The sequence below is a fragment of the Coregonus lavaretus genome (genome assembly GCF_964263955.1).
Source record: "Coregonus lavaretus genome assembly, chromosome: 25".
NCBI classification, from domain to species: domain Eukaryota; kingdom Metazoa; phylum Chordata; class Actinopteri; order Salmoniformes; family Salmonidae; genus Coregonus; species Coregonus lavaretus.
The window spans coordinates 21898259-21910918 of record NC_140012.1 but is presented as its reverse complement, the minus strand read 5'-3'; the positions used below and the strand labels follow the sequence as shown (position 1 = coordinate 21910918).

Below are 12660 nucleotides of genomic sequence, written 5' to 3'. Positions count from 1 at the left end.
ACTGTGCGGTAGTGTGTGTTCAATCATGTTACATTTGTGATACAAAATGCTCCTGCACCATACCAACGGCCTGGGAGGATGGGACACCACCCCTCAACACACCCTGTAATTCTTCTTTGGTCAAATCTCGTATACCCTTATACTTCTCTGCAGCTTCCACCACAACATCTATTTTCTGTGATTTACGTTCCATTTCTGCGGTACAGTTGATAACCATTGCTATAAACGCTAAGAAGCCAACATTACTGAAGCATAAATCACTCATTGGCCTATCCCTCTGTGCTGGCACAAACCTACTACTCACTAGGATCCTTTAAGGATCCCTCACTCTTGACCCATCCTCTACTTTCTTCACTGCCTCAGCATACGACACCCTCAGCACTACTCTGACTCTGGTCACTTCAACCTGCCTCTCCCGCACCGGACACTTCTGATCCCCAGCAACATGGGCACCCCTACAGTTGACACGCACACCTTTATCCACCGAAACTACACAATCCTCTGTCCCATGCCCTCCTGCACACTTCCCACATTGTGGAATCTCCCTCCTACACACTGCTGCGACATGACCATAAATGTTGCACCTGATTCTGCACAAAAGCTCTAACAGGATAACTGATATATCCTGACATGACTTTGTCTGGTAGAGACTCTGACTCAAAACTCCAAAGGACTGACAGTGACTCCTCTGTTTCATCACGCTCCCCACCGGGTCTGTGTCGCACCAAAGTGCGGGCGTCACAAACACCAGGAATTTTCTACTTCAATTGCTCCATCTCCACACCTAACGCTACCCCAGAAATCACTCCTTTCAATGGTGCCCTGTTCCTAAGCGCAAAGCAAGAAACAGATCTTGACCCAAGTTACGTGACATGGAGTGCCTGCTCTTTCTGGTCAGAAGAAACACAAACAAATATCACAAGTCCACTACAGGTTACCTTCACTGATTCACCTTTCTCACCCACCCTGAAACCACAAATGGATTTGCCAAAAGGCAAGGGTCCACTTTCTCCAAAAATGTCACTCCTACTGGACCAGATTCATCTTTATCATGTCCAACGATGCCAGGCTCGGGTTCCATGCTCTTCACCACACCTTCCACCTCACTTAACTCGCCCTCATTCACTTCCATTTCCCCTCCAGAACTTGGTCTGGTGCACAGCTCACTCTGTTTGCACTTGACACCAATCTTCTTCGACACCCCATCTCCATTTTTAACGCGATATTCCTCAGATTCATATCCAACCTCTGTTTTCCTCATTCTCTTCAACCCCCTCTTCCTCTTTTTCCACCTCCATTCCTCCTAAGAAATCCACGTTTCTGTGTCCCTGTCCCACGTTTCTGTGTCCCTATCCCACGTTTCTGTGTCCCTGTTTTTTTCCCCATGATTCCCTGAATGGGGAATTGGGATTCCTGGAGAATGTTGTTTGAGGTTGCAACAGTAAATAAGGGGGGCAGGACTTAGCGAAGGTCAATTGTTTCTTATGATCTTAATTCAACATGAAACAACCTGAATAGTGTGTGAGTTCAAACACACCTCTAGATCTATGTGATTAATATAAACATGTAAAGACAAAATTAATCAGATTTTGTTGATTGTATGAAAATATTGATCCATATTATTAAAAAGATGTAAGCATCAGGAAGCATCGTAGCCTACAGTGTTCAATGGCCAATTAGGTGTGGTATTACTACTGTGAAAACATGGGGGGAGGGGGGTATCACTTTCACTTTTTTTTTATGAGTCAGTAGAGCCACATTACTATACCTGCTAGATTTGTCTATGGCCCTGTTCAATATTTCAAGACACTCCCGTGCATTTGGTGGTTGTACAGTACTTGTCTGTTGTTTAAGTAACCTGCCATGCAATCACAACACTGTATCTGATACTGCGCATTCACAGCGCAGTTGGGATGTTCGTGAACAAATGCACTGACAGCAGTCTGAATTACCCTTCTTCTAGCAGCATATTATGCTGGCAACAGGATCGCGGATATTTTTTTCGCAAATAAGAGTTCCCCTGCAAAGACATGCTAAACTTGGGGAATATCGATTTTTTTTTAGCAATCAAGTGCATTACTACTGTTTTTCACTGCATTGCAACCACCAATTTGTCCCATTTTACTATGTATTATTTATACCAGCGTGGGAAATACTCAGTAGGTTCGCTACTAACCAAATAAGGTTAGTTTTTGAGGGGGACTGAGTCGCACAGCTTTACTCCGACCCCTCCATAGCCCCCAATGCATTACACTGTAATAGACTGTACATGGGAAACATATTGGTTTGTAGGGAGAACTTTTCTACCTGCCTCAGCTAAAGTGGGGTGGGAAATACTCAGCAGGGTCTCTACTAACCAAATATGTGTAGTTTTGGAGGGGAACATTGTCATACATATCCAGCAGCGCTTCTTTCTCCACCCCCCTATAGCCCCCAATGCAAACAGTTAGAGACCCTATTGAGTATTTCCCACCCCAATTTAGCTGACACAAGTAGAGAAAAGTTGTCTCTCTACAGCCCAACATACCAGTGTCAACATAGTATTTTTTCATTTTTGGTCTTACATTTTATTTATTTTTACTATGGTTTTTATTTGTTTTCATAAATTGCTTATTGCATTTTCTTGTTGGCACAATAAAAGTGGCCATTTGATTAGATTCCACATATTTGAATGGAATAGATATTCACAGTAGTTATTCACGTTGCAATGTTTTGAAATGCGGGCTTTTATTTTGAAGGTTTCCTCATTACCATACAACGTGACGTTATCATGTGTGCTGCTGGCAGAATACTAGTACAGTTGGACATGTAACAACTCTCCCGGCGTTTTAGAAACACTGTAACCTAACTGTATCAATTGACATTGAAACAATGTACAGTATCTAGTACAAGAGGACAAACAGTCACAGAATATCCTGGCAACCTTCACTCCATTCTACACAAGTAGGTAGAATAAGCAAGCGTTCTGGCAGCGGTCAAAAATGTTAGAAGGTTAGCTAGCTTTCTCAAGTGGACTAAAAGTAGAAGTTTGATAAATAAAATCATGACAACAGGAATGGAGAACTGCGCCCAACCACTGTTTACATTTGGAATAATCGCTGACATTCAATACGCCGACATTGACGATGGTTTCAATTTCAAACACTCAAGGAAACGATACTACAGGAACAGTCTTCGCCTATTGCACAATGCACAGGAGAGGTGGACCGCGGAAACTGTCAAGCCCCGGTTCATCCTTCAGCTTGGTGACATTATCGATGGCTTCAACAAGAGGCATGACGCATCAGAGCGGGCCCTGGAAACGGTGATGAAAGAGTTTGACTCCTCTCCGGTTGAAGTCCACCACGTTTGGGGCAACCATGAGTTTTATAACTTTAGCAGAGACACCCTACTGCGGTCGGTTCTCAATAGTACTACAGATTCTGAAGCAGGAGGGGGGCATCTCAGCATCTGTGGTATCTATGCATATCATTTCAGTCCAGCCCCCAAATACCGATTTGTCGTTTTGGATGCCTATGATGTGAGCCTACTAGGGAGAGAGGAGTCCAGTGTGCAATACCAGCAGGCTATTGATATTTTAAAAGCCCACAATGACAATGAAGATCTGAACCACCCCCCAGGTAGGTCTGCTGTTAGTCAGGAGGTCTGGACCTTTAGCACAGGTAGTGCACCTGCCCTGTTAACTGCAGGGTTGCTAGTTTAAGCACTGTTCCCCCACAAGCGTAATACACTAACCTCATCCCATAACTTATGATCAGACTAAGCTACCACCAGTAACTACTATTTTATTGATACTGCACAATTCCATGTAGCTTGACTGTGGATAACCTAAAGCCACAGTAGGCCTAATGCTCAGAATAAGAGGTGTTTCACATGAATTGAAGTATTTGACACCTGTTTAATAATGTCTTTCTCCATATGTTTTAGTACCTGTGGGGCTGGAGCAGAGGTTTGTGAAGTTTAATGGAGGATTCAGTCAAGATCAGCTGGACTGGCTGGAAGGAGTTTTGTCGTTGGCAGACAACAAACTGGAGAGGGTCATCATTGTCAGTAAGTCAAGTCATGAGGCCTACATAACAAATGTCATAGCATTCAGTAATGTGACTCTAGACGAATTCTAGACAAATTGACTAAATCATTTTGACTGTTTCCTTGTACAGGCCATCTCCCTATCCACCCCAGCTCTACAGATCATATCTGCCTAGCCTGGAACTACGATGCGCTGCTCTCCATCCTCCAGGCCCATAAGAGTGTAGTCTGCTTCATGGCAGGACACGACCATGATGGAGGGTATCACAGAGATGACTTCGGAGTGCACTACCTCACACTGGAGGGGGTGATAGAGACCCCCCCGGACAGTGACGCCTTTGGTACAGTCTCTGTGTATGAGGACGGGATGTTTTTAAAGGGATATGGAAGGATGTCTGATAGACTACTGATGTATCCATGATAATGCCAAAGATTCTACGGCTAAACGTAATCTGGGGAGGGACAATTCCTTGGGTCCTCATATACACTGAGTATACAAAATATTAAGGACACCTGCTCTTTCCATGACATAGATTGACCAGGTGAAAGCTAAGATCCCTTATTGATGTCACTTGTTAAATTCACTTCAATCAGTGTAGATGAAGGGGAGGAGACATGTTAAAGAAGGATTTTTAAGCCTTAAGACAATTGAGACATGTATTGGGTATGTGTGCAATTCAGAGGGTGAATGGGCAAAACAAAATATTTAAGTGCTTTTGAACGGCATATGGTAGTAGGTGCCAGGCACACTGGTTTGTGTCAAACTGTAATGCTGCTGGGTTTTTCACACGCAACTGTTTCCCATGTGTATCAAGAATGGTCCACCATCCAAAGGACATCCAACCAACTTGACACAACTATGGGAAGCATTGGAGTCAACATGGGCCAGCATCCCTGTGGAACGTTTTCGACACCTTGCAGAGTCCATGCCCTGACGAATCAATATTAAGGTGTTCCTAATGTTTGGTATACTCAGTGTGTGTGTATAAATACACTGCTCAAAAAAATTAAGGGAACACTAAAATAACACATCCTAGATCTGAATGAATGAAATAATCTTATTAAATACTTTTTTCTTTACATAGTTGAATGTGCTGACAACAAAATCACACAAAAATTATCAATGGAAATCAAATTTATCAACCCATGGAGATCTGGATTTGGAGTCACACTCAAAATTAAAGTGGAAAACCACACTACAGGCTGATCCAACTTTGATGTAATGTCCTTAAAACAAGTCAAAATGAGGCTCAGTAGTGTGTGTGGCCTCCACGTGCCTGTATGACCTCCCTACAACGCCTGGGCATGCTCCTGATGAGGTGGCGGATGGTCTCCTGAGGGATCTCAGGATCTCATCTCGGTACCTAATGGCAGTCAGGCTACCTCTGGCGAGTACATGGAGGGCTGTGCGGCCCCCCAAAGAAATGCCACCCCACACCATGACTGACCCACCGCCAAACCGGTCATGCTGGAGGATGTTGCAGGCAGCAGAACGTTCTCCACGGCGTCTCCAGACTCTGTCACGTCTGTCACATGTGCTCAGTGTGAACCTGCTTTCATCTGTGAAGAGCACAGGGCGCCAGTGGCGAATTTGCCAATCTTGGTGTTCTCTGGCAAATGCCAAATGTCCTGCATGGTGTTGGGCTGTAAGTACAACCCCCACCTGTGGACGTCGGGCCCTCATACCACCCTCATGGAGTCTGTTTCTGACCGTTTGAGCAGACACATGCACATTTGTGGCCTGCTGGAGGTCATTTTGTAGGGCTCTGGCAGTGCTCCTCCTGCTCCTCCTTGCACAAAGGCGGAGGTAGCGGTCCTGCTGCTGGGTTGTTGCCCTCCTACAGCCTCCTCCACGTCTCCTGATGTACTGGCATGTCTCCTGGTAGCGCCTCCATGCTCTGGACCTTACGCTGACAGACACAGCAAACCTTCTTGCCACAGCTTGCATTGATGTGCCATCCTGGATGAGCTGCACTACCTGAGCCACTTGTGTGGGTTGTAGACTCCGTCTCATGCTACCACTAGAGTGAAAGCACCGCCAGCATTCATAAGTGACCAAAACATCAGCCAGGAAGCATAGGAACTGAGAAGTGGTCTGTGGTCACCACATGCAGAACCACTCCTTTATTGGGGGTGTCTTGCTAATTGCCTATAATTTCCACCTGTTGTCTATTCCATTTGCACAACAGCATGTGAAATGTATTGTCAATCAGTGTTGCTTCCTAAGTGGACAGTTTGATTTCACAGAAGTGTGATTGACTTGGAGTTACATTGTGTTGTTTAAGTGTTCCCTTTATTTTTTTGAGCAGTGTATATATATTTCATTTTCTGAGTTAAAATGACCAGTGATTAAAATAACTTTATACCACTATATTTAATTGATTTAAGTGGAAGACAACAGGTACTGATAAAACATGTTGCATATTCCATCTGGCCTGAGATTGGGTGCCAGAAGAGTGGGAGAATGTCTTCATAACACATAAACACACTGTGTCTCATAATGTTACCTCAATAAGCTGATATTGTAGCTCTATATTGTGTTATTTTGGTGATCGACCTATTGATAACACCCAATGTATAATTAATGCTTTGCCAAGAGAAAACAGGGATTAATCTGTGTATTGCTCTGTAATGGGTTCATTATTTTACCTTCAATAAATTTCATTTTATTTCTAAATGTTGCTTTCAGTCATGCAAATTAAGTTTATTGTCATTACTAAATATAATGTATGCCATTTGATGCATTTATCCAAAGCACTTGTCTGCCATGGGGCTAAGAGTATAAGAAGCACCATCAGTTACAGTGCCTTGCAAAATAATTCATCCCCCTGGGCATTTTCTTCCTATTTTATTGCATTACAACCTGTAATTTAAATGGATTTTTATTTGGATTTCATGTAATGGACATACACAAAATAGTCCATATTGGTGAAGTAAAATGAAAAAAATTACTTGTTTCAAAGAATTCTAAAAAATAAATAATGGCAAAGTGGTGCGTGCATATGTATTCACCCCCTTTGCTATGAAGCCCCTAAATAAGATCTGGTGCAACCAATTACCTTCAGAAGTCACATAATTAGTTAAATCAAGTCCACCTGTGTGCAATCTAAGTGCCACATGATCTCAGTATATATACACCTGTTCTGAAAGGCCCCAGAGTCTGCAACCCCACTAAGCAAGGGGCACCATGAAGACCAAACAGGTCAGGGACAAAGTTGTGGAGAAGTAGAGATCAGGGTTATAAAAACATATCTGAAACTTTGAACATCCCACGGAGCACCATGAAATCCATTATTAAAAAATTGATAGAATATGGCACCACAACAAACCTGCCAAGAGAGGGCCGCCCACCAAAACTCACGGACCAGGCAAAGAGGGCATTAATCAGAGAGGCAACAAAGAGACCAAAGATAACCCTGAAGGAGCTGCAAAGCTCCACAGCGGAGATTGGAGTATCCGTCCATAGGAACACTTTAAGCTGTACACGCCACAGAGCTGGGCTTTACGGAAGAGTGGCCAGAAAAAAAGCCATTGCTTAAAGAAAAAAATAAGCAAACATGGAATTATTTTTTTATTTTATTTTTATTTCACTTTTATTTAACCAGGTAAGCCAGTTGAGAACAAGTTCTCATTTACAACTGCGACCTGGCCAAGATAAAGCAAAGCAGTGCGATTAAAAACAACAACAACAACAACAACACAGAGTTTCATATGGAATAAACAAAACGTACAGTCAATAACACAATGGAAAATCTATATACAGTGTGTGCAAATGTAGTAAGTTATGGAGTTAAGGCAATAAATAGGCCATAGTGCAAAATAATTACAATTTAGTATTAACACTGGAGTGATAGATGTGCAGAAGAAGATGTGCAAATAGAGATACTGGGGTGCAAATGAGCAAAATAAATAACAATGTAAATAACAATATGGGGATGAGGTAGTTGGGTGGGCTAATTACAGATGGGCTGTGTACAGGTGCAGTGATCGGTAAGCTGCTCTGACAACTGATGCTTAAAGTTAGTGAGGGAGATAAGAGTCTCCAGCTTCAGAGATTTCTGCAGTTTGTTCCAGTCATTTGCAGCAGAGACCTGGAAGGAATGGCGACCAAAGGAGGTGTTGGCTTTGAGGATGACCAGTGAGATATACCTGCTGGAACGCATACTACGGGTGGGTGTTGCTATGGTGACCAATGATATATTATATATTATAGTCATTTAGCAGATGCTCTTATCCAGAGCGACTTACAGTTAGTGAGTGCATACATTTTTCTTTTTTTTCCTTTTCATACTGGTCCCCCGTGGGAATCGAACCCACAACCCTGGAGTTGCAAGCGCCATGCTCTACCAACTGAGCTACACGGGACTATGATCTAAGATAAGGCGGGGATTTGCCTAGAAGTGATTTATAGATGACCTGGAGCCAGTGGGTTTGGCGACGAATATGTAGTGAGGGCCAGCCAACGAGAGCGTACAGGTCACAATGGTGGGTAGTATATGGGGCTTTGGTGACTAAATGGATGGCACTGTGATAGACTACATCCAATTTGCTGAGTAGAGTGTTGGAAGCTATTTTGTAAATGACATCGCCGAAGTCAAGGATCGGTAGGATAGTCAGTTTTACGAGGGCATGTTTAGCAGCATGAGTGAAGGAGGCTTTGTTGCGAAATAGGAAGCTGATTCTAGATTTAACTTTGGATTGGAGATGCTTAATGTGAGTCTGGAAGGAGAGTTTACGTTCTAACCAGACACCTAGGTATTTGTAGTTGTCCACATATTCTAAGTCAGACCCGCCGAGAGTAGTGATTCTAGTCGGGTGGGCGGGTGCAAGCAGCATTCGATTGAAGAGCATGCATTTAGTTTTACTAGCGTTTAAGAGCAGTTGGAGGCCACGGAAGGAGTGTTGTATGGCATTGAAGCTTGTTTGGAGGTTTGTTAACACAGTGTCCAATGAAGGGCCAGATGTAAACAAAATGGTGTCGTCTGCGTAGAGGTGGATCTGAGAGTCACCAGCAGCAAGAGCAACATCATAGTTATACACAGAGAATAGAGTCGGCCCGAGAATTGAACCCTGTGGCACCCCCATAGAGACTGCCAGAGGTCCAGACAACAGGCCCTCCGATTTGACACATTGAACTCTATCGGGGGGGGGGGGGATGGGGCATGGGCAAGTTGCAGCGGAGGGTGCAGAGCTGGTGGCCGGGGTAGGGGTAGCCAGAATTATTGAAATTCTCAATTATCGTAGATTTATCGGTGGTGACAGTGTTTCCTAGCCTCAGTGCAGTGGTTAGCTGGGAGGAGGTGCTCTTATTCTCCATGGACATTACAGTGTCCCAAAACGTTTTGGAGTTAGTGCTACAGGATGCAAATTTCTGTGAAAAAGCTAGCCTTTGCTTTCCTAACTGCTTGTGTATATTGGTTCCTAACTTCCCTGAAAAGATTCATATCGCGGGGGCTATTCGATGCTAATGCAGTACGCCACAGGATGTTTTTGTGCTGGTCAAGGGCAGTCAAGTCTGGGGGGAACCAGGGGCTATATCTGTTCTTAGTTCTGAATTTTTTGAATGGGGCATGCTTATTTAAGATGGAGAGGAAAGCACTTTTAAAGAACAACCAGGCATCCTCTACTGACGGAATGAGGTCGGTATCCATCCAGGATACCCGGGCCAGGTCAATTAGAAAGGCCTGCTCGCTGAAGTGTTTTAGGGAGCGTTTGACAGTGATGAGGGGTGGTCGTTTGACCGCGGACCCATTACGGACGTAGGCAATGAGGCAGTGATCGCTGAGATCCTGGTTGAAGACAGCGGAGGTGTATTTAGAGGGTAAATTAGTCAGGATGATATCTATGAGGGTGCCCATGTTTACGGATTTAGGGTTGTACCTGGTAGGTTCCTTGATGATTTGTGTGAGATTGCGGGCATCTAGTTTAGATTGTAGGACGGCCGGGGTGTTAACATTATCCCAGTTTAGGTCACCAAGCAGTACGAACTCTGAGGATAGATGGTGGGCAAGCAATTCACATATGGTGTCCAGGGCACAACTGGGGGCTGATGGGGGTCTGTAGCAAGCGGCAACAGTGAGATACTTATTTCTGGAAAGGTGGATTTTTAGAAGTAAAAGCTCAAACTGTTTGGGCACAGACCTGGATAGTATGATAGAGCTCTGCAGGCTATCTCTACAGTAGATTGCAACTCCGCCCCCTTTGGCAGTTCTATCTAGATGGAAGATGTTGTAATTCGGGAATGGAAATGTCTGAATTTTTGGTGGCCTTCCTAAGCCAAGATTCAGACACTGCTAGAACATCAGGGTTGGCAGAGTGTGCTAACGCAGTGAATAACTCAAACTTGGGGAGGAGACTTCTGATGTTAACATGCAAGAAACCAAGGCTTTTACGGTTACAGAAGTCAACAAATGATAGCGCCTGGGGGGTAGGAGTGATACTGGGGGCTACAGGGCCTGGGTTAACCTCTACATCACCAGAGGAACAGAGGAGGAATAGAATAAGGATACGGCTAAAGGTTTTAAGAACTGGTCTTCTAGTGCGTTGGGTACAGAGAAGAGGGGCAGATTTCCGGGCGTTGTAGAATTGATTCAGGGCATTATGTACAGACAAGGATATGGAAGGATATGAGTACAGTGGAGGTACACCTAAGCATTGGGTAACTATGAAAGAGATAGCATCACTGGAGTACCGATTGAACCGGTCTCCGCGTGTATGGGGGGTGGGACAAAGGAGCTCTCTGAGATGGTAGAGCTGAACTTGGGGCTCTACAGTGAAATGGTATAATAAGAACTAACCCAAACAGCAAATGGCTAGGCATATTGACATGGGAGAGAGGCATAACGCAATCACAGGTGTTATTCGAGAGGACTAAGACAACAACTGGTAATGGCGACGAAAGTTTGGGCTGAGGCTAAACAGATAAACAGGATGGGGTACCGTGTAAAGGAACAGTCCAGCAGGCATTAGCTGTGTAGCTGAGTGATCATAAGGTCCAGTGAACAGCACTAAGTCCGGGAGCAGATCGTAGGCTGCTAAAGCACAGGCGAGCGTGCTAGCGGGCCAGGGCTAGCAGATGGATCTTCGTGGTCATCGCAACGGGAAGCCTGTTGAAACCACATCAGACGATTACGTCGGCAGACCAGTCATGATGGATCGGTGGGGCTCCGTGTCAACACTAGGAGGTCCCGTCCGGTTGACAAAGATGAGACTAAAATTGAGCTTTTTGACCATCAAGGAAAACACTACATTTGCCCACTGACAAAGAAATGATCAGTCTATAATTTTAATGGTAGGTTTATTTGAACAGTGAGAGACAGAATAACAACAAAAAAATCCAGAAAAACGCATGTCAAAAATTTTATAAATTGATTTGCATTTTAATGAGGGAAATAAGTATTTGACCCCTCTGCAAAAAATGACTTAGTACTTGGTGGCAAAACCCTTGTTGGCAATCACAGAGGTCAGATGTTTCTTGTAGTTGGCCACCAGGTTTGCACACATCTCAGGAGGGATTTTGTCCCACTCCTCTTTGCAGATCTTCTCCAAGTCATTAAGGTTTCGAGGCTGATGTTTGGCAACTCGAACCTTCAGCTCCCTCCACAGATTTTCTATGGGATTAAGGTCTGGAGACTTGCTAGGCCACTCCAGGACCTTAATGTGCTTATTCTTGAGCCACTCCTTTGTTACCTTGGCCGTGTGTTTTGGGTCATTGTCATGCTGGAATACCCATCCACGACCCATTTTCAATGCCCTGGCTGAGGGAAGGAGGTTCTCACCCAATATTTGACGGTACATGGCCCCGTCCATCGTCCCTTTGATGCGTTGAAGTTGTCCTGTCCCCTTAGCAGAAAAACACCCCCAAAGCATAATGTTTCCACCTCCATGTTTGACGGTGGGGATGGTGTTCTTGGGGTCATAGGCAGCATTCCTCCTCCTCCAAACACGGCGAGTTGAGTTGATGCCAAAGAGCTCTATTTTGGTCTCAACAGACCACAACACTTTCACCCAGTTCTCCTCTGAATCATTCAGATGTTCATTGGCAAACTTCAGACGGCCCTGTATATGTGCTTTCTTGAGCAGGGGGACCTTGCGGGCACTGCAGGATTTCAGTCCTTCACGGCGTAGTGTGTTACCAATTGTTTTCTTGGTGACTATGGTCCCAGCTGCCTTGAGATCATTGACAAGATCCTCCCGTGTAGTTCTGGGCTGATTCCTCACCGTTCTCATGATCATTGCAACTCCACGATGTGAGAACTTGCATGGAGCCCCAGGCCGAGGGAGATTGACAGTTATTTTGTGTTTCTTCCATTTGCAAATAATCGCACCAACTGTTGTCACCTTCTCACTAAGCTGCTTGGCGATGGTCTTGTAGCCCATTCCAGCCTTGTGTAGGTCTACAATCTTGTCTCTGACATCCTTGGAGAGCTCTTTGGTCTTGGCCATGGTGGAGAGTTTGGAATCTGATTGATTGATTACTTCTGTGGACAGGTGTCTTTTATACAGGTAACAAGCTGAGATTAGGAGCACTCCCTTTAAGAGTGTGCTCCTAATCTCAGCTTGTTACCTGTATAAAAGACACCTGGGAGCCAGAAATCTTTCTGATTGAGAGGGGGTCAAATACTTATTTCC

At 44.5% G+C, this 12660-nt stretch overlaps 1 protein-coding gene across 1 annotated transcript; it reads left to right on the top strand.

Annotated features, from left to right (window-relative positions):
* Positions 1–2776: 2776 nt before the first annotated feature.
* Positions 2777–6700, top strand: adprm (ADP-ribose/CDP-alcohol diphosphatase, manganese-dependent). Its single transcript, XM_084141304.1, has 3 exons — positions 2777–3620; positions 3928–4050; positions 4161–6700. The coding sequence occupies exons 1-3, from the start codon at positions 3044–3046 to the stop codon at positions 4448–4450; spliced, it is 990 nt and encodes a 329-aa protein (XP_083997430.1). The 5' UTR covers positions 2777–3043; the 3' UTR covers positions 4451–6700.
* The last annotated feature ends 5960 nt before the right edge of the window (positions 6701–12660 follow it).

What these genes read in the sequence shown, in the direction of transcription:
- adprm (XM_084141304.1), top strand. Translation starts at nt 3,044, where the DNA reads ATGACAACAGGAATGGAGAACTGCGCCCAACCACTGTTTACATTTGGA. An exon ending in AGATCTGAACCACCCCCCAG is followed by an intron (nt 3,621 to 3,927) that starts GTAGGTCTGCTG and finishes CATATGTTTTAG; the next exon opens with TACCTGTGGGGCTGGAGCAG. An exon ending in GGAGAGGGTCATCATTGTCA is followed by an intron (nt 4,051 to 4,160) that starts GTAAGTCAAGTC and finishes TTCCTTGTACAG; the next exon opens with GCCATCTCCCTATCCACCCC.